A 22,864-nucleotide genomic window follows, 5' to 3' on the forward strand; every position below is an offset into this window, starting at 1 on the left:
AGGAAAACAAATTGTAAAGTCTTTATTACAGCATAGCAAAGATTAAAAACAGCCCAATCTGTGAAATTGCTTTATCCGACATTTTTCCGTTGCATGAGGCTTGGTGCTCATGGAATCAGTAGGCTATTAAACAAACACCCAGACAGGCTACAGAAGATATTTCTATGCTGCACTAAAGATTGTTACAGAGACCGTATCCAACGCGGGAGAAAGCACTGTTGTTATAAAATAATATTAGATGTATTAGTGTAGCACCATTATTTTGACATAATATAACCAGATAGAATGTCAGTATCAGATGTCTTAGAGTGATGGACTGTGCCGTCCCCGTGGCCTCTGTAATGGATCAGTTCACTGAGACGGGCAAGAATCAGACAGCTGTCTTGTGCACCATAAGAAAATAAAAACTGACTGCTCGACTAAAGAAATCTCGGTCGACCAACAGCCTATCGTCTATTAACCAGTCGACTAAACGGTGTCTATTAACCAGTCGACTAAACGGTGTCTATTAACCAGTCGACTAAACGGTGTCTATTAACCAGTCGACTAAACGGTGTCTATTAACCAGTCGACTAAACGGTGTCTATTAACCAGTCGACTAAACGGTGTCTATTAACCAGCTGACTAAACGGTGTCTATTAACCAGTCGACTAAACGGTGTCTATTAACCAGTCGACTAAACGGTGTCTATTAACCAGCCGACTAAACGGTGTCTATTAACCAGTCGACTAAACGGTGTCTATTAACCAGCTGACTAAACGGTGTCTATTAACCAGTCGACTAAACGGTGTCTATTAACCAGCTGACTAAACGGTGTCTATTAACCAGTCGACTAAACGGTGTCTATTAACCAGTCGACTAAACGGTGTCTATTAACCAGTCGACTAAACAGTGTCTATTAACCAGTCGACTAAACGGTGTCTATTAACCAGTCGACTAAACGGTGTCTATTAACCAGTCGACTAAACGGTGTCTATTAACCAGTCGACTAAACGGTGTCTATTAACCAGTCGACTAAATGGTGTCTATTAACCAGTCGACTAAATGGCGTCAGCCCTAATCCAGGCTGACAGATCAGAACAGCATCACACACCACTACCCATATTACCAAAGCCTAAACCCATTTGAAAAACCCACACAGATAAATCATGAGAGCAAATACACACACACACACAATACCCACGCCACAGACACACCCACGCCACAGACACCCCTACACCACCCACGCCACAGACACACCCACGCCACAGACACCCCTACACCACCCACGCCACAGACACACCCATGCCACAGACACCCCTACACCACCCATGCCACAGACACCCCTACACCACCCACACCAGACACACCCACACCACAGACACCCCTACACCACCCATGTCACAGACACACCCATGCCACAGACACCCCTACACCACCCACGCCGCAGACAACCCTACACCACCCACGCCGCAGACACCCCTACACGTCGCAGACACCTACACTACCCACAACAGACACCTACACCACCCACTACAGACACCTACACCACCCACAACAGACACCTACACCACCCACCCTGCAGACACCCCTACACCACCCACGCCATAGACACCTACACCACCCACACCATAGACACCAACACCACCCACAGACACCTACACCACCCACGCCACAGACACACCCACGCCACAGACACCCCTACACCACCCACGCCACAGACACCCCTACACCACCCACACCCACGCCACAGACACCCCTACACCACCCACGCCACGCCACAGACACCCCTACACCACCCACACCACAGACACCCCTACACCACCCACACCCACACCACAGACACCCCTACACCACCCACGTCACAGACACACCCATGCCACAGACACCCCTACACCACCCACGCCACAGACACACCCACGCCACAGACACACCCACGCCACAGACACCCCTACACCACCCACGCCACAGACACCCCTACACCACCCACGCCACAGACACACCCACGCCACAGACACCCCTACACCACCAATGCCACAGACACCCCTACACCACCCACGCCACAGACACACCCACGCCACAGACACCCCTACACCACCAATGCCACAGACACCCCTACACCACCCACACCAGACACACCCACACCACAGACACCCCTACACCACCCATGTCACAGACACACCCATGTCACAGACACCCCTACACCACCCACGCCGCAGACAACCCTACACCACCCACGCCGCAGACACCCCTACACGTCGCAGACACCTACACTACCCACAACAGACACCTACACCACCCACAACAGACACCTACACCACCCACCCTGCAGACACCCCTACACCACCCACGCCATAGACACCTACACCACCCACACCATAGACACCAACACCACCCACACCACAGACACACCCACGCCACAGACACCCCTACACCACCCACACCCACGCCACAGACACCCCTACACCACCCACGCCACAGACACCCCTACACCACCCACACCAGACACCCCTACACCACCCACACCAGACACACCCACACCACAGACACCCCTACACCACCCACGTCACAGACACACCCAATGCCACAGACAACCCTACACCACCCACGCCGCAGACAACCCTACACCACCCACGCCGCAGACACCTACACCACCCACAACAGACACCTACACCACCCACAACAGACACCTACACCACCCACAACAGACACCTACACCACCCACCCTGCAGACACCCCTACACCACCCACGCCATAGACACCTACACCACCCACACCATAGACACCAACAACACCCACAGACACCTACACCACCCACGCCGCAGACACACCTATACCACCCACACCATAGATACCTACACCACCCACACCGCAGACACCTACACCACCCATACAGCAGACACCTACACCACAGACACCTACACCACAGACGCCTACACCACAGATGCCTACACCACAGACGCCTACACCACAGACGCCTACACCGCCTACACCACATACGCCTACACCACCCACACCACAGACGCCTACACCACCCACACCACAGATGCCTACACCACCCACAACAGACACCTACACCACTCACGCCGCAGACACCCCTACACCACCCACCCTGCAGACACTCCTACACCACCCACGCCGCAGACACCCCTACACCACCCACACCGCAGACACCTACACCACCCACATCATAGACACCTACACCACCCACACCACCCATCCCTACACCACATACACATACACCTACACCATAGACACCTACACTACCCACAACAGACACCTACACCACCCAGGATGGGAAGGAGGGTGGAGGAGAGAAGAGAGAGGAGGGTGGAGGAGAGAAGAGAGAGGAGGGTGGAGGAGAGAAGAGAGAGGGAGGGAGGGTGGAGGAGAGAAGAAGGGTGGAGGAGAGAAGAAGGGTGGAGGAGAGAAGAAGGGTGGAGGAGAGAAGAAGGGTGGATGAGAGAAGAAGGGTGGATGAGAGAGAGAGAGAGGGAAGGAGGAGAGATGAGAGGGAAGGAGAGATGAGAGGGAAGGAGGGGGGAGAAGGAGAGAGAAAAGACAGAGGGGGACCATCTACCTCTTATTTCTCCATCTCCTCCTCCCACTGCATCTCTCTACACCTCATCCCAAAACTCACACAACGTGAGGCATTAAATGGTGTTTTCTAACAATGCTCCATCTTCTCCCTACGACTGTACTGCCTAGCTATAATAATACACCACTGGTGTGGGAGAGTGAGGCAAGGAGGGCCTGTTGACCAGTCTGGTATGACCTGTCCTGCAGAGGCTGTATCATTAGGACGGAGAGAGGACAAGATAGAATCTTAGTGAGAGAAACACACACACACAGATTTGGACCAGAGAACACACACGTACAAACACCCTCACAGTGTAAGAAATAGATTTCCGCTGAACACGGGGAGATCAAATGACACTTGCACACCAATTATAATTGGTGTGCAAGTGCTGGGGAGCAACCCGACAGACAGACTAACAAACATTTAAATATACCTAAATATACTTCTAGTGCAGCAATGGTGGTGATCAAGATGACTACTTTATTGACACTCTTATCAGCGTTGGCTGTGTGTGTTGAACTAGAAGCAGGGATCTGAGGGGGTGAGCCTCAGCACGGCATGCCATCAGGTTACCGTGGTAATGAAATAGGTCAATATATTCGTTGTGGCACAGCGAGGAGGCGTCTCCAACGCCGGTGTGTCACTGAGCGTGCTCAGTAGGGGGGCGGATAATCAGAAACCAGGTTGCGTTGCTGCACGGGTACGCCACAAACAAATGATCGAGGGAGGGAGATGAAGCGAGGAGAAGGAAGAGAAGAGAGAAGACTAGGAGAACATAAGCAGGCCTCCCCAGGAGACGGCCTCCCCAGGAGACGGCCTCCCCAGGAGACGGCCTCCCCAGGAGACGGCCTCCCCAGGAGACGGCCTCCCCAGGAGACGGCCTCCCCAGGAGACGGCCTCCCCAGGAGACGGCCTCCCCAGGAGACGGCCTCCCCAGGAGACGGCCTCCCCAGGAGACGGCCTCCCCAGGAGACGGCCTCCCCAGGAGACGGCCTCCCCAGGAGACATCTAAAGACACTTCTTGGAAAGGTGAACAAGTGGAAAAGAAGATGAGGAAATGAAGTCAATGGGTGGAGAGATCCACCAAGAGAAGAAGACGAAGAAGGAGTGAGAGGACCACCAAGAGAAGAAGACGAAAGAAGGAGTGAGAGGACCACCAAGAGAAGAAGACGAAAGAAGGAGTGAGAGGACCACCAAGAGAAGAAGACGAAAGAAGGAGTGAGAGGACCACCAAGAGAAAAAGACGAAGAAGGAGTGAGAGGACCACCAAGAGAAGAAGACGAAAGAAGGAGTGAGAGGACCACCAAGAGAAGAAGACGAAAGAAGGAGTGAGAGGACCACCAAGAGAAAAAGACGAAGAAGGAGTGAGAGGACCACCAAGAGAAAAAGACGAAAGAAGGAGTGAGAGGACCACCAAGAGAAGAAGACGAAAGAAGGAGTGAGAGGACCACCAAGAGAAGAAGACGAAAGAAGGAGTGAGAGGACCACCAAGAGAAGAAGACGAAAGAAGGAGTGAGAGGACCACCAAGAGAAGAAGACGAAAGAAGGAGTGAGAGGACCACCAAGAGAAAAAGACGAAGAAGGAGTGAGAGGACCACCAAGAGAAAAAGACGAAAGAAGGAGTGAGAGGACCACCAAGAGAAGAAGACGAAAGAAGGAGTGAGAGGACCACCAAGAGAAGAAGACGAAAGAAGGAGTGAGAGGACCACCAAGAGAAGAAGACGAAAGAAGGAGTGAGAGGACCACCAAGAGAAAAAGACGAAGAAGGAGTGAGAGGACCACCAAGAGAAAAAGACGAAAGAAGGAGTGAGAGGACCACCAAGAGAAGAAAAAGACGAAGAAGGAGTGAGAGGACCACCAAGAGAAGAAGACGAAGAAGGAGTGAGAGGACCACCAAGAGAAGAAGACGAAGAAGGAGTGAGAGGACCACCAAGAGAAGAAGACGAAGAAGGAGTGAGAGGACCACCAAGAGAAGAAGACGAAAGAAGGAGTGAGAGGACCACCAAGAGAAGAAAAAGACGAAGAAGGAGTGAGAGGACCACCAAGAGAAAAAGACGAAGAAGGAGTGAGAGGACCACCAAGAGAAGAAGACGAAGAAGGAGTGAGAGGACCACCAAGAGAAAAAGACGAAGAAGGAGTGAGAGGACCACCAAGAGAAGAAGACGATGTAGAGAGAGGACCACCAAGAGAAGAAGACGATGTAGAGAGAGGACCACCAAGAGAAGAAGATGTAGAGAGAGAGGACCACCAAGAGAAGAAGATGTAGAGAGAGAGGACCACCAAGAGAAGAAGATGTAGAGAGAGGACCACCAAGAGAAGAATTAGAGGATGAGATGTACAGAGTCACTACCATATTAATCACCACCCCCCTCATCTTACTGTTTCCTTCTACTCATCACTTTCTTTGCTCTCCTTCCCTACCCCCATCTCTCTCCTTCCCTATCCCCCCCCTCGCTCTCGCCTTCCCTATCCCCCCCTCGCTCTCGCCTTCCCTATCCCCCCCTCGCTCTCGCCTTCCCTATCCCCCCCTCTCGCCTTCCCTATCCCCCCCTCTCTCCATCCCCATCCCCCCTCTCTCCATCCCCATCCCCCATCCCCCCTCTCTCCATCCCCATCCCCCCTCTCTCCATCCCCATCCCCCCCCTCTCTCTCTCTCTCTCTCATCTCTCTCCTTCCCTATCCCCCTCTCCCTCCCCCTCTCCCTCCCCCTCTCCCTCCCTCCATCACTCCCTCCATCACTCCCTCCATCACTCCCTCCATCACTCCCTCCATCACTCCCTCCACTCTGGCTAATTGGCATATCGGAGGCGCAGACATCAAAAGACCCCTGCTATCTATCACTGTGCTAGCTGGCAGAAAAGGAAGAACAGAAGCAAAGACTGAAGAGAGGAATATTAAAGAGAAAGAGCCGACACAAACGCTTCAAAGTAGAGAAATTACAGCCAGAATCTCACACACTTCAGGGAAAAGAGTGATACGGGTTTCCAGAAGCACCACCACACATCCACTTCAACACACTAACTATATAACATACTGTTGCTCAGAGAGCAGAGACCGAGAACGAGAAAACAAACACGCTATGAAGAGGAAGAGAGACCGAGAACGACACCGACCGAGAGAGACCGAGAGAACAAGAGGGACCGAGAACGAGAAAACAAACAAGCTATGACGAGGGAGAGAGACCGAGAAAGACTCCGACCGAGAGAGACACAGAGACACAGACACAGAGAGAACCAGACAGAGAGAGAGAGAGAGAAAGAGACACAGAGAGAAAATAGAGAACAAGAACGAGAACGAGACAGAGAAAACAAACAAGCTATGAAGAGAGACCGAGAGAGACGCCGGCCGAGAGAGAGACGCCCGGCCGAGAGAGACTAAGCGAGACAGACAGAGAGAGAGACAGAGAGAAAATAGAGAGAAAGATCAGGGAGGCCGGCCACGTCTCCTGGCCGGCCTCCCTGATCTTTCTCTCTATTTTCTCTCTGTCTCTCTCTCTGTCTGTCTCGCTGTGTCTCTCTCGGCCGGCGTGTGCAGCCTGAGGGCCCCTGGCATTCCATCAGCGCTGAGCTCAGCCAACGCACCCGTGAGGTCATCACCTTGCCACCCTGCCTGCAGCACCAAGCGGTGTGTGTGTGTGTGTGTGGACAGCAGAGAAGGAAAAGGGTCAGGGGCCAGAGTGGGCTGACGGTGGCATTGTTTCACTGGGCCGAGTAACGAGGGATAGGAGGAGGAGGAGAAAAAGGAGAAGGGAAGTGCAGATGGCGCTGCTGCAGTGCACCAGAAGTGAGGGATGAGGGGTGTGATGGGGGGTCATTTGTGAGGTTGTTATTGGCCTTGAGCAGTATTGGAGTGGAGTGATGGGTAGAGGTGAGAGGTCAACCTACAGTGCCTACAGAAAGTATTCATACCCCTTAACTTGTTCCACAATTTGCTGTGATACAGCCTGCATTCAAAATGGATTGAATAAATGTTCTCTCACCCATCTACTCACAATAACCCATAATGACAAAGTGAAAACATGTTTTTAGAAATGTACTAAATGTACTGAAAATGAAATATAGAAATCTAATTTACATAAGTATTCTCGCCCCTGAGTCAATGCTTTGTAGAAGCACCTTTTTTAGGGATTACAGCTGTTAGTCTTCTGGGTAAATATCTAAGAGCTTTCCACACCTGGATTGTGTAACATTTGTCAAAATGGTTGTTGATCATTGCTCGACAACCATCAGGTCTTGCCGTAGGTTTTCAAGCAGATTTGAATCAAAACTTAAATATGTAATAACTTATTGGTAAGCAACTCCAGTGTAGATAATGTTTTGGGTTATTGTCCTGCCGAAAAGTGAATTTATCTCCCAGTGTCTGGTGGGAAATAGACTGAACCAGGTTTTCCTCTAGGATTTTGCCTGTGCTTTGCTCCATTCAGTTTATTTTTATCCTGAAACACTCCCCAGTCCTTACCAATTACAAGCATACCCATAACATGATGCAGCCACTATAATATCCTTGAAAATATGGAGTGGTACTCAGTAACGTGTTGAATTGGATTTGTCCCAAACATGAGTTTTTAGTCAGGACAAAAAGTGAATTGCTTTTCCACTTTTGCCACTATTATTTTAGTGCCTTGTTGCAAACAGGATGCAAATTATGGAATAATTATATTCTGTACAGGCTTCCTTCTTTTCACTAAGTCAATTAGGTTAGTATTGTGGAGTAACTACAATGTTGTTGATCCATCCTCACTTCTCCTAGCCATATATTTATATGTACATATTCTTATTCCATCCCTTAGATTTGTGTTTCTTAGGTAGTTGTTGTGGAATTGTTAGATTACTTGTTAGATATTACTGCACGGTCGGGAAGAGAAGTACAAGCATTTCGCTACACTCGCATTAACATCTGCTAACCATGTGTATGTGACCAATGATTTGATTTGATCACAGCCATTCAACTCTGTAACTGTTTTAAGTCACCATTAGCTTCATGGTGAAATCCCTGAGTGGTTTCCTTCCTCTCCGGCAACTGAGTTAGGAAGGACGCCTGTATCTTTGTAGTGACTGGGTGTATTGATACACCATCCAAAGTGTAATTCATACATTCAAGGTCTGCTATTATTTTATTTAACCAATCTAACAGGGGCACTTCCTTGCGAGGCATTGGAAAACCTCCCTGGTCTTTGTGCTTGAATCTGTGCTTGAAATTCACTGCTCGACTGACGGACCTTACAGATATGTAATGTGTGATATGTGTGTGGTAGAGATGAGGTAGTTATTCAAAAGTCATGTTAAACACTATTATTGAACACAGAGTGAGTCCATGCAACTTATCATGTGACTTGTTAAGCAAATGTTTACTCCTGAACTTGTTTAGGCTTACCTTAAAAGGGGATGAATACTTATTGACTCAAGACATTTCAGTTATTCATTTTTAACACACACACACACACACACACACACACACACACACACACACACACACACACACACACACACACACACACACACACACACACACACACACACACACACACACACACACACACACACACACACACAGTTGGAGCTATTGAAAAGGGCAGTGTGTTTACAGTCAGATATCAGAAAAGGTTATCCAACATCAAATGGGGCAACAGTGTCTCAGCCAATCACACGGAGGGACCAGAGGCATGCTAACGAATCACAGACTGACAGCAGACCTTAACCACTCTACAGGTGAATGCTGATTGGACAGTTGACAACCTTGACATTTCAACAACTCGGACAACCTGAGAGCGGGTGTGTGTGTGTGTGTGTGTTTGAGTGTATGTGGAGGACTAGGTGCACGTGTCTAAGAGTGAGCCAGAAGGTGTATTCTGATTGCATCGTAGCTGAAGGTCAGTTAGCTGTCATGATGAATTTGGAGCAGCAGGTTCAGGGACACAGGAACAAGGTGACAGGAGAATCTGGACAGGTGAGTGGGTAGTGTGTGTGTCTGTGTGTGACACTAATGACAGTGCTCTGTGCCAGGACACCAGGTGGCTAGTCACAGGGCATCTGTAACCCCTCCCCTTTCCCTTCCTCCCCATCCATATCTATTCCTCCCTCCTCCCCATCCATATCTATTCCTCCCTCCTCCCCATCCATATCTATTCCTCCCTCCTCCCCATCCATATCTATTCCTCCCTCCTCCCCATCCATATCTATTCCTCCCTCCTCCCCATCCATATCTATTCCTCCCTCCTCCCCATCCATATCTATTCCTCCCCATCCATATCTATTCCTCCTCCCCATCCATATCTATTCCTCCCTCCTCCCCATCCATATCTATTCCTCCCCATCCATATCTATTCCTCCCTCCTCCCCATCCATATCTATTCCTCCCTCCTCCCCATCCATATCTATTCCTCCCTCCTCCCCATCCATATCTATTCCTCCCTCCTCCCCATCCATATCTATTCCTCCCCATCCATATCTATTCCTCCTCCCCATCCATATCTATTCCTCCCTCCTCCCCATCCATATCTATTCCTCCCTCCTCCCCATCCATATCTATTCCTCCCTCCTCCCCATCCATATCTATTCCTCCCCATCCATATCTATTCCTCCTCCCCATCCATATCTATTCCTCCCTCCTCCCCATCCATATCTATTCCTCCCTCCTCCCCATCCATATCTATTCCTCCCTCCTCCCCATCCATATCTATTCCTCCCTCCTCCCCATCCATTCCTCCTCCCCTTTCTCCTCAAAACCCCAAATCCCAATCCATTTTACCCAGTGCGTACTCTGTGTCTCAGAATGAGACAACAAGGCCAAAACAACACACACACAAGCCCTTGTACCCAACATAATTTGTGTGTTCTTACCTTTGGAGGCTGTGGGATGAATGGACATAGAGAGAGAGAGAAAAAGAGAGAAAAAGAGAAAGAGAAAAAGAGAGCGAAAGAGAGAGAGAGAGCGAAAGAGAGAGAGAGAGCGAAAGAGAGAGAGAGCGAAAGAGAGAGAGAGCGAAAGAGAGAGAGAGCGAGAGAGAGAGAGCGAAAGAGAGAGAGAGCGAGAGAGAGAGAGCGAGAGAGAGAGAGCGAAAGAGAGAGAGCGAGAGAGCGAGCGAGAGAGAGCGAGAGAGAGCGAGAGAGAGCGAGAGAGAGCGAGAGAGAGCGAGAGAGAGCGAGAGAGAGCGAGAGAGAGCGAGAGAGAGCGAGAGAGAGCGAGAGAGAGCGAGAGCGAGAGATGGAGAGAGAGATGGAGAGAGATGGAGAGAGAGAGATGGAGAGAGATGGAGAGAGAGAGATGGAGAGAGATGGAGAGAGATGGAGAGAGATGGAGAGAGATGGAGAGAGATGGAACAGGAGAAAAATCCATCATTAGTAAGTCAACTTTACTGAGACAAGTGCACTGCTGTCAGGCAGGGACACATGAGCCACAGGACACACATGCCTGCATAAACACACGTGCACGGGGTGACACACAAGCCTGCATAAACACACGTGCACGGGGTGACACACAAGCCTGCATAAACACACGTGCACAGGGTGACACACAAGCCTGCATAAACACACGTGCACAGGGTGACACACAAGCCTGCATAAACACACGTGCACAGGGTGACACACAAGCCTGCATAAACACACGTGCACGGGGTGACACACAAGCCTGCATAAACACACGTGCACAGGGTGACACACATGCCTGCATAAACACACGTGCACAGGTTGACACACATGCCTGCATAAACACACGTGCACGGGGTGACACACATGCCTGCATAAACACACGTGCACAGGGTGACACACAAGCCTGCATAAACACACGTGCACGGGGTGACACACAAGCCTGCATAAACACACGTGCACAGGGTGACACACAAGCCTGCATAAACACACGTGCACAGGGTGACACACAAGCCTGCATAAACACACGTGCACGGGGTGACACACATGCCTGCATAAACACACGTGCACAGGGTGACACACAAGCCTGCATAAACACACGTGCACGGGGTGACACACAAGCCTGCATAAACACACGTGCACAGGGTGACACACAAGCCTGCATAAACACACGTGCACAGGGTGACACACAAGCCTGCATAAACACACGTGCACGGGGTGACACACAAGCCTGCATAAACACACGTGCACAGGGTGACACTCATGCCTGCATAAACACACGTGCATGGGGTGACACTCACTCTTGGTCTGGGAGAAGGCCAAGGTGAGTTTGGCGAAGAGCTCGTTGTTCTCATAGCGATCCTCTTTGGTCTTAGTCCAGAAACTGTTTTCAGACAGATCCTCATATCCAATCTGTTACACACACAGAGAGAGAGAGGGGAGAGAGAGATAAATGCCTCACGAATCCTTTCATCAAACTCTCTGTGCAATTTAGCAAAATAACATTCATCCATAAATCCAGCAATCAAGTGGGAGAAGGACAGAGAAAGAGCAGGAGGCCAGGGAGCTGAAAGAGAGGATGGAGAGAGACACGGAGGAGGAGGAGAGAAGGACAGAGAAAGAGCAGCAGGGCCAGGGAGCTGAAAGAGAGGATGGAGAGAGACACGGAGGAGGAGGAGAGAAGGACAGAGAAAGAGCAGCAGGACCGGGACGCTGAAAGAGAGGATGGAGAGAGACACGGAGGAGGAGGAGAGAAGGACAGAGAAAGAGCAGCAGGGCCAGGGAGCTGAAAGAGAGGATGGAGAGAGACACGGAGGAGGAGGAGAGAAGGACAGAGAAAGAGCAGCAGGGCCAGGGAGCTGAAAGAGAGGATGGAGAGAAACACGGAGGAGGAGGAGAGAAGGACAGAGAAAGAGCAGGAGGACCAGGGAGCTGAAAGAGAGGATGGAGAGAGACACGGAGGAGGAGGAGAGAAGGACAGAGAAAGAGCAGGAGGACCGGGACGCTGAAAGAGAGGATGGAGAGAGACACGGAGGAGGAGGAGAGAAGGACAGAGAAAGAGCAGCAGGGCCAGGGAGCTGAAAGAGAGGATGGAGAGAGACACGGAGGAGGAGGAGAGAAGGACAGACGAGAGCAGGAAGACCAGGACGCTGAAAGAGAGGATGGAGAGAGAAAGAGAGGATGGAGAGAGAAACGGAGGAGGAGAGGAGCAAGCTAGTCATTTCCCTCCTACTCATTCTCCGTCAGAGAGAGAGAGCGAGGATTCCATTCTCCCCCCCCCTTTATCCTCCTCTTCTCCCTCCCCCCTTTATCCTCTCCTCCTTCATCCTCCTCTCTTATTTCTATATTGCTCATTTTCTTCTCTCTCTTCCAACAATTACCACCTCATAATAAACTGCCTTCTGAGAGAGAGAACCAGCGAGACAGAGAGAGAGAGAGAACCAGCGAGACAGAGAGAGAGAGAGAACCAGCGAGACAGAGAGAGAGAGAGAACCAGCGAGACAGAGAGAGAGAGAGAACCAGCGAGACAGAGCGAGAGAGAGAACCAGCGAGACAGAGCGAGAGACAGAACCAGCGAGACAGAGCGAGAGACAGAACCAGCGAGACAGAGAGAGAGAGAGAACCAGCGAGACAGAGAGAGAGAGAGAGAACCAGCGAGACAGAGCGAGAGAGAGAACCAGCGAGACAGAGCGAGAGAGAGAACCAGCGAGACAGAGAGAGAGAGAGAACCAGCGAGACAGAGCGAGAGAGAGAACCAGCGAGACAGAGAGAGAACCAGCGAGACAGAGCGAGAGAGAGAACCAGCGAGACAGAGCGAGAGAGAGAACCAGCGAGACAGAGAGAACCAGCGAGACAGAGCGAGAGAGAGAACCAGCGAGACAGAGAGAGAGCGAGACAGAGAAAGAGAGACAGAGAGAAAGAGAGAGAAAAGAGAGAGGTAAAACATACGACATTATGAAATCCATGAACACAAACAACAAGTGTGCGGTTAAAATAGGCAAAAAACACACATTTCTTCCCACAGAGCCATGGGGTGAGACAGGGATGCAGCTTAAGCCCCACCCTCTTCAACATATATATTAAGGAATTGGCGCGGGCAGTAGAACAGTCTGCAGCACCCGGCCTCACCCTACTAGAATCTGAAGTCAAACGTCTATTGTTTGCTGATAACCTGGTGCTTCTGTCCCCAACCAAGGAGGGCCTACAGTAGCACCTAGATCTTCTGCACAGATTCTGTCAGACCTGGGCCCTGACAGTAAATCTCAGTAAGACAAAAATAATGGTGTTCCAAAAAAGGTCCTGTCGCCAGGATCACAAATACAAACTCCATCTAGACACCGTTGCCCTAGAGCACACAAAAAACGATGCATACCTCAGCCTAAACATCAGTGCCACAGGTAACTTCCACTAAGCTGTGAACGATCTGCGAGACAAGGCAAGAAGGGCCTTCTATGCCATCAAAAGGAACATAAAATTCAACATACCAATTAGGATCTGGCTAAAAATACTTGAATCAGTTATAGACCCCATTGCCCTATATGGTTGTGAGGTATGGGGTCCGCTCACCAAACAAGAATTCACAAAATGGGACAAACTCCAAATTGAGACTCTGCATGCAGAATTCTGCAAAAATATACTCCGTGTACAACGTAAAACACCAAATAATGCATGCAGAGCAGAATTAGGTCGATACCCGCTAATTATCAAAATCCAGAAAAGAGACGTTAAATTCGACCACTACCACTACCTAAAAGGAAGTGATTCCCATCACCTACAGAGGGATGAACCTGGAGAAGAGTCCCCTAAGCAAGCTGGTCCTGGGGCTCTGTTCACAAACACAAACAGACCCCCAGGACAGCAACACAATAAGACCAAACCAAATCATGAGAAAAAAAAAAGATAATTAGTTGACACATTGGAAAGAATTAACAAAAAAACAGAGCAAACTAGAATGCTATTTGGCCCTAAACAGAGAGTACACAGTGGCAGAATACCTGACCACTGTGACTGACCCAAACTTAAGGAAAGCTTTGACTACGTACAGACTCAGTGAGCATAGCCTTGCTATTGAGAAAGGCCGCCGAAGGCAGACATGGCTCTCAAGAGAAGACAGGCTATGTACACACTGCCCACAAAATGAGGTGGAAACTGAGCTGCACTTCCTAACCTCCTGCCCAATGTATGACCATATTAGAGACATATTTCCCTCAGATTACACAGATCCACAAAGAATTTGAAAACAAACCCAATTTTGATAAACTCCCATATCTACTGGGTGAAATTCCACAGAGTGCAATCACAGCAGCAAGATTTGTGACCTGTTCCCACAATAAAAGGTCAACCAGTGAAGAACAAACACCATTGTAAATACAACCCATATTTATGCTTATTTATTTTCCCTTTTGTACTTTAACTATTTGTACATCGTAACAACACTATATATAAATAATATGACATTTGTAATGTCTTTATTGTTTTGAAACTTCTGTATGTGTAATGTTAACTGTTCATTGTTATTGTTTATTTCACTTTTGTATATTATCTACCTCACTTGCTTTGGCAATGTTAACATATGTTTCCCATGCCAATAAAGCCCCTTGAACTGAAATGAGACACAGACAGAAAGACACAGAGAGAGAAAATAGAGAACAAGAACGAGACAGAGAAAACAAACAAGCTATGAAGAGAGACCGAGAGAGACGCCGGCCGAGAGAGACACAGCGAGACAGACAGAGAGAGAGACAGAGAAAAAATAGAGAGAAAGATCAGGGAGGCCGGCCAGGAGACGTGTGCAGCCTGAGGGCCCCTGGCATTCCATCAGCGCTGAGCTCAACCAACGCACCCGTGAGGTCATCACCTTGCCACCCTGCCTGCAGCACCAAGCGGTGTGTGTGTGTGTGTGGACAGCAGAGAAGGAAAAGGGTCAGGGGCCAGAGTGGGCTGACGGTGGCATTGTTTCACTGGGCCGAGTAACGAGGGATAGGAGGAGGAGGAGAAAAAGGAGAAGGGAAGTGCAGATGGCGCTGCTGCAGTGCCCCAGAAGCGAGGGATGAGGGGTGTGATGGGGGGTCATTTGTGAGGTTGTTATTGGCCTTGAGCAGTATTGGACTGGAGTGATGGGTAGAGGTGAGAGGTCAACCTACAGTGCCTACAGAAAGTATTCATACCCCTTAACTTGTTCCACAATTTGCTGTGATACAGCCTGCATTCAAAATGGATTGAATAAATGTTCTCTCACCCATCTACTCACAATAACCCATAATGACAAAGTGAAAACATGTTTTTAGAAATGTACTAAATGTACTGAAAATGAAATATAGAAATCTAATTTACATAAGTATTCTCGCCCCTGAGTCAATGCTTTGTAGAAGCACCTTTCTTAGGGATTACAGCTGTTAGTCTTCTGGGTAAATATCTAAGAGCTTTCCACACCTGGATTGTGTAACATTTGTCAAAATGGTTGTTGATCATTGCTCGACAACCATCAGGTCTTGCCGTAGGTTTTCAAGCAGATTTGAATCAAAACTTAAATATGTAATAACTTATTGGTAAGCAACTCCAGTGTAGATAATGTTTTGGGTTATTGTCCTGCCGAAAAGTGAATTTATCTCCCAGTGTCTGGTGGGAAATAGACTGAACCAGGTTTTCCTCTAGGATTTTGCCTGTGCTTTGCTCCATTCAGTTTCTTTTTATCCTGAAACACTCCCGAGTCCTTACCAATTACAAGCATACCCATAACATGATGCAGCCACTAGAATATCCTTGAAAATATGGAGTGGTACTCAGTAACGTGTTGTATTGGATTTTTCCCAAACATAACTTTTTAGTCAGGACAAAAAGTGAATTGCTTTTCCACTTTTGCCACTATTATTTTAGTGCCTTGTTGCAAACAGGATGCAAATTATGGAATAATTATATTCTGTACAGGCTTCCTTCTTTTCACTAAGTCAATTAGGTTAGTATTGTGGAGTAACTACAATGTTGTTGATCCATCCTCACTTCTCCTAGCCATATATTTATATGTACATATTCTTATTCCATCCCTTAGATTTGTGTTTCTTAGGTAGTTGTTGTGGAATTGTTAGATTACTTGTTAGATATTACTGTACGGTCGGAAAGAGAAGTACAAGCATTTCGCTACACTCGCATCAACATCTGCTAACCATGTGTATGTGACCAATGATTTGATCACAGCCATTCAACTCAGAGAGAGAGAGAGAGAGAGAAACTTCACATATGTGACCCTTTCATTACCCAAGATGCTTCTGGGAGTGGATGTGGGGGTGAGGAAGGGGGAAAGAATGTGATACAGGGGCTGGAGAAATAAAATGCTAATTTAAATTACAAAAGAAAGCTGTTCTTTCTAGAAGCTATTTAATTATCTTTCACCAGCAGTTAAAAGAAGCAACCTTATTAAAAAAGCCATTTCTGTGACATCCTCGTCAAAGGGCTCTCACCAACCCGCAGAACCAACAAAGAGAACAGAGATTTGGGGAGAGCGAGGGAGAAAGAGCGAGAGAGAGGGAGAGAGAGACTAAACACAGATGAACTCCGCTGAAGCTATTAAACAGTAGCTTTAGGCTAAAGAGAGACGGGCCGGTTTGATGTTTTAACCATCGCAGATGAGAGAGAGGAGGCCATGGAACAGAGACACTCCAGTCCACACACACACTCTTGAAAGAACATTCACACACAGTCATACACACTCACATAGGGTCACGGTCTTAGTATTCACACACACGGTCAAGAGCTTTGCAGTTGTTATTCCAGACTTTGATTGGGCACACTAATAAAGGACAGAACACACACACACACACACACACACACACACACACACACACACTCCTACCAACTTTAAGTGCAGTTTTAGAAGAGAGACTGACACTCACATCTTAGCTCATGTTCTCATCATCTAACATATGCACACCCACACACTTCCATCCTTACCTTGCTCCAGTTGGCTCTCTTCAGCTGCACCTCAGGCTTGTACTCCTTCTTGGGTGCCAGGCCGAAGGGCAGAGGGGGTGGCACAGAGGCGCCCCAGGCCCCCATTCCAGGAGGTGGCGGGGGCATACCGGCCATCCCCGGTGGAGGAGGGGGTGGCGGGGGCATACCTGCCATCCCAGGGAGAGGAGGGGGTGGCGGGGGCATACCGGCCATCCCAGGGAGAGGAGGGGGTGGCGGGGGCATACCGGCCATCCCAGGGAGAGGAGGGGGTGGCGGGGGCATACCGGCCATCCCAGGGAGAGGAGGGGGTGGCGGGGGCATACCGGCCATCCCAGGGAGAGGAGGGGGTGGCGGGGGCATACCGGCCATCCCAGGGAGAGGAGGGGGTGGCGGGGGCATACCGGCCATCCCAGGGAGAGGAGGGGGTGGAGGGGGGCCGGGGATACCTGGTAAGGGCGGGGGCGGTGGGGGAGCGGGCATACCCAGGAGGGGAGGAGGGAGGCCTGCTTGGCCGGGTAGGGGTGGAGGGGGAGGGGGCATGCCGGTTTGTCCCGGAAGGGGAGGTGAGAGACCACCTTGGCCTGGTAGAGGAGGAGCAGGACCACTTGGGACATGGACGATGACCACTCTAGCCTTGGCCTCCTCCAGATCCTTATTGAGCTTCTCTATCTAGAGAGAGACGGGGAGAGAGAGCGAGCAAGCGACGGGAAGAGAGAGAGAGCGAGCGAGCAAGCGACGGGAAAAGAGAGAGAGCGAGCGAGGGGAAGAGAGAGAGAGCGAGCGAGCGAGGGGAAGAGAGAGAGAGCGAGCGAGCGAGGGGAAGAGAGAGAGAGCGAGCGAGCGAGGGGAAGAGAGAGAGAGCGAGCGAGCGAGGGGAAGAGAGAGAGAGCGAGCGAGCGAGGGGAAGAGAGAGAGAGCGAGCGAGCGAGGGGAAGAGAGAGAGAGAGAGCGAGAGAGCGAGGGGAAGAGAGAGAGAGAGAGCGAGCGAGCGAGGGGAAGAGAGAGAGAGCGAGCGAGCGAGGGGAAGAGAGAGAGAGCGAGCGAGCGAGGGGAAGAGAGAGAGAGCGAGCGAGCGAGGGGAAGAGAGAGAGAGCGAGCGAGCGAGGGGAAGAGAGAGAGAGAGAGCGAGCGAGCGAGGGGAAGAGAGAGAGAGAGAGCGAGCGAGCGAGGGGAAGAGAGAGAGAGCGAGCGAGCGAAGGGAAGAGAGAGAGCGAGCGAGCGACGGAAAGAGAGAGAGTGCGAGCGAGCGACGGGGAGAGAGTGCGAGCGAGCGACGGAAAGAGAGAGAGAGCGAGCGAGCGACGGGAAGAGAGAGAGAGCGAGCGAGCGACGGGAAGAGAGAGAGAGCGAGCGAGCGACGGGAAGAGAGAGAGAGCGAGCGAGCGACGGGAAGAGAGAGAGAGCGAGCGAGCGACGGGAAGAGAGAGAGAGCGAGCGAGCGACGGGAAGAGAGAGAGAGCGAGCGAGCGACGGGAAGAGAGAGAGAGCGAGCGAGCGACGGGAAGAGAGAGAGAGCGAGCGAGCGACGGGAAGAGAGAGAGAGCGAGCGAGCGACGGGAAGAGAGAGGGAGCGAGCGAGCGAAAGGAAGAGAGAGGGAGCGAGCGAGCGAGCGACGGGAAGAGAGAGGGAGCGAGCGACGGGAAGAGAGAGGGAGCGAGCGAGCGACGGGAAGAGAGGGGGAGCGAGCGAGCGAGGGAGAGAGGGAGCGAGCGAGGGAGAGAGGGAGCGAGCGAGGGAGAGAGGGAGCGAGCGAGGGAGAGAGGGAGCGAGCGAGGGAGAGAGGGAGCGAGCGAGGGAGAGAGGGCGCGAGCGAGGGAGAGAGGGCGCGAGCGAGGGAGAGAGGGAGCGAGCGAGGGAGAGAGGGAGCGAGCGAGGGAGAGAGGGAGCGAGCGAGGGAGAGAGGGAGCGAGCGAGGGAGAGAGGGAGGGGGCGAGGGAGAGAGGGAGCGAGCGAGGGAGAGAGGGAGCGAGCGAGGGAGAGAGGGAGCGAGCGAGCGGGCGAGGGAGAGAGGGAGCGAGCGAGCGAGCGAGGGAGGGAGCGAGGGAGAGAGGGGGCGAGGGAGAGAGGGAGCGAGCGAGCGAGGGGGAGGAGAGGGAGCGAGCGAGGGGGAGGAGAGGGAGCGAGCGAGGGGGAGGAGAGGGAGCGAGCGAGGGGGAGGAGAGGGAGCGAGCGAGGGGGAGGAGAGGGAGCGAGCGAGGGGGAGGAGAGGGAGCGAGCGAGGGGGAGGAGAGGGAGCGAGCGAGGGGGAGGAGAGGGAGCGAGCGAGGGGGAGGAGGGAGCGAGCGAGGGGGAGGAGAGGGAGCGAGCGAGGGGGAGGAGAGGGAGCGAGCGAGGGGGAGGAGAGGGAGCGAGCGAGGGGGAGGAGAGGGAGCGAGCGAGGGGGAGGAGAGGGAGCGAGCGAGGGGGAGGAGAGGGAGCGAGCGAGGGGGAGGAGAGGGAGCAAGCGAGGGGGGGGAGAGGGAGCGAGCGAGGGGGGGGAGAGGGAGCGAGCGAGGGGGGGAGAGGGAGCGAGCGAGGGGGGGAGAGGGAGCGAGCGAGGGGGGGGGGAGAGGGAGCGAGCGAGGGGGGGAGAGGGAGCGAGCGAGGGGGGGAGAGGGAGCGAGCGAGGGGGGGGGAGAGGGAGCGAGCGAGGGGGGGGGGAGAGGGAGCGAGCGAGGGGGGGGAGAGGGAGCGAGCGAGGGGGGGAGAGGGAGCGAGCGAGGGGGGGGGGAGGGAGCGAGCGAGGGGGGGGAGAGGGAGCGTGCGAGGGGGGGGAGAGAGGGAGCGAGCGAGGGGGGAGAGGGAGCGAGCGAGGGGGGGGAGAGGGAGCGAGCGAGGGGGGGAGGGAGCGAGCGAGGGGGGGGAGAGGGAGCGAGCGAGGGGGGGAGAGGGAGCGAGCGAGGGGGGGAGAGGGAGCGAGCGAGGGGGGGGGAGAGGGAGCGAGCGAGGGGGGGAGAGGGAGCGAGCGAGGGGGGGAGAGGGAGCGAGCGAGGGGGGGGGGAGAGGGAGCGAGCGAGGGGGGGGGAGAGGGAGCGAGCGAGGGGGGGGAGAGGGAGCGAGCGAGGGGGGGGAGAGGGAGCGTGCGAGGGGGGGGAGAGAGGGAGCGAGCGAGGGGGGGAGAGAGGGAGCGAGCGAGGGGGGGAGAGGGAGCGAGCGAGGGGGGGGAGAGGGAGCGAGCGAGGGGGGGAGAGAGGGAGCGAGCGAGGGAGGGAGCGAGCGAGGGGGAGATGGGGAGAGAGCGAGCGAATGAGAGAGATGGGGATAGAGCGAGAGAGAGATGGGCAGAGAGCGAGAGAGCGAGAGAGAGACAGGGAGAGAGAGAGATGGGGAGAGAGCGAGAGAGAGACGGGGAGAGAGCGAGAGAGAGACGGGGAGAGAGCGAGAGAGACGGGGAGAGAGCGAGTGGGAGAGGGGGAGCGAGGGAGAGCGAGTGGGAGAGGGGGAGCGAGGGAGAGAGCAAGGGAGAGAGCAAGGGAGAGAGAGGGAGCGAGGGAGAGAGGGAGCGAGCGAGCGGGAGAGAGGGAGCGAGGGGAGAGAGGGAGCGAGCGAGAGAGGGGGAGAGAGGGAGAGAGGGAGCGAGCGAGGGAGAGAGGGAGCGAGGGGGAGAGAGGGAGCGAGCGAGGGGGAGATGGGGAGAGAGCGAGCGAATGAGAGAGATGGGGATAGAGCGAGAGAGAGATGGGCAGAGAGCGAGAGAGCGATGGGGAGAGAGAGAGAGAGAGACGGGGAGAGAGCGAGAGAGATACGGGGAGAGAGCGAATGAGAGACGGGGAGAGAGCGAGAGAGAGACGGGGAGAGAGCGAATGAGAGACGGGGAGAGAGCGAGAGAGAGACGGGGAGAGAGCGAGAGAGAGACGGGGAGAGAGCGAGAGAGAGACGGGGAGAGAGCGAGAGAGAGACGGGGAGAGAGCGAGAGAGAGACGGGGAGAGAGCGAGAGAGAGACGGGGAGAGACGGGGAGAGAGCGAGAGAGAGACGGGGAGAGAGCGAGAGAGAGACGGGGAGAGAGAGAGAGAGAGACGGGGAGAGAGAGAGAGAGACGGGGAGAGAGAGAGAGAGAGACGGGGAGAGAGCGAATGAGAGACGGGGAGAGAGCGAGAGAGAGACGGAGAGAGAGCGAGAGAGAGACGGGGAGAGAGAGCGAGAGAGAGAGACGGGGAGAGAGAGAGAGAGAGACGGGGAGAGAGAGAGAGAGAGACGGGGAGAGAGAGAGAGAGAGACGGGGAGAGAGCGAGAGAGAGCGACGGGGAGAGAGAGAGAGAGCGACGGGGAGAGAGCGAGACAGAGACGGGGAGAGAGCGAGAGAGAGACGGGGAGAGAGCGAGAGAGAGACGGGGAGAGAGCGAGAGAGAGACGGGGAGAGAGCGAGAGACGGGGAGAGAGCGAGAGACGGGGAGAGAGCGAGACAGAGACGGGGAGAGAGAGAGAGAGAGACGGGGAGAGAGAGACGGGGAGAGAGAGAGAGATGGGGAGAGAGCGAGACAGAGACGGGGAGAGAGCGAGACAGAGACGGGGAGAGAACGAGACAGAGACGGGGAGAGAGAGAGAGAGAGACGGGGAGAGAGCGAGACAGAGACGGGGAGAGAGCGAGACAGAGACGGGGAGAGAGCGAGAGGGAGACGGGGAGAGAGCGAGAGAGAGATGGGGAGAGAGCGAGAGAGAGATGGGGAGAGACGGGGAGAGAGCGAGAGAGAGATGGGGAGAGAGCGAGAGAGAGATGGGGAGAGATGGGGAGAGAGCGAGAGAGAGATGGGGAGAGACGGGGAGAGAGAGATGGGGAGAGAGAGCGAGATGGGGAGAGAGCGAGAGAGAGATGGGGAGAGAGCGAGAGAGATGGGCAGAGACGGAGAGAGAGCGAGAGAGAGATGGGGAGAGAGAGATGGGGAGAGAGCGAGAGAGAGAGATGGGGAGAGAGAGCGAGAGAGAGATGGGCAGAGACGGGGAGAGAGCGAGAGAGAGATGGGCAGAGACGGGGAGAGAGCGAGAGAGAGATGGGCAGAGACGGGGAGAGAGCGAGAGAGAGATGGGCAGAGACGGGGAGAGAGCGAGAGAGAGATGGGCAGAGACGGGGAGAGAGCGAGAGAGAGAGAGAGAGATGGGGAGAGACGGGGAGAGAGAGATGGGGAGAGACGGAGAGAGAGCGAGAGAGAGATGGGGAGAGACGGAGAGAGAGAAAGACGGGGAGAGAGTAGTTGTTGTTAATGGTAATCCCATTTCAACTACTACTATTATTATCACTGTTGGTCCCACCATTGTTAAATTATTCATATAAAAACAAAGTAAGTAATTTTATCTTGCCTCATCAATAGTCTATTGAATTTTATTTAAATTGAGAGAGAGACAGGATTGGTAGAGGAAGAGAGTGAGCAAAAATAGATATTTCAACAGAGAAGATTTCAAGCCTGAAAGATTATGCTAATACACCATGAGAGAAGACTTCCTTCTCTGTATTTCTAGTGTGTGTGTGTGTGTGTGTGTGTGTGTGTGTGTGTGTGTGTGTGTGTGTGTGTGTGTG

The 22,864-nt window shown here is 52.8% G+C and overlaps 1 protein-coding gene across 2 annotated transcripts in view; it reads right to left on the minus strand.

The window, feature by feature from the left end:
* Positions 1-10,219: 10,219 nt before the first annotated feature.
* LOC139581391 (protein diaphanous homolog 1-like) overlaps positions 10,220-22,864 on the minus strand; it is a 93,448-nt gene continuing 80,803 nt past the window's right edge. For both annotated transcript variants that reach the window (XM_071411108.1, XM_071411106.1), the window contains 3 exons: positions 17,371-18,039; positions 11,724-11,835; positions 10,220-10,407 (listed from right to left, as the gene is read on the minus strand). In XM_071411108.1, the coding sequence (XP_071267209.1) occupies positions 10,235-10,407; positions 11,724-11,835; positions 17,371-18,039 (954 nt within the window). In that variant the 3' untranslated portion in view covers positions 10,220-10,234. The remainder of the gene's footprint in view (positions 10,408-11,723; positions 11,836-17,370; positions 18,040-22,864) is intronic.

The sequence above is a fragment of the Salvelinus alpinus genome, chromosome 7 (genome assembly GCF_045679555.1).
Source record: "Salvelinus alpinus chromosome 7, SLU_Salpinus.1, whole genome shotgun sequence".
Classification (NCBI taxonomy): domain Eukaryota; kingdom Metazoa; phylum Chordata; class Actinopteri; order Salmoniformes; family Salmonidae; genus Salvelinus; species Salvelinus alpinus.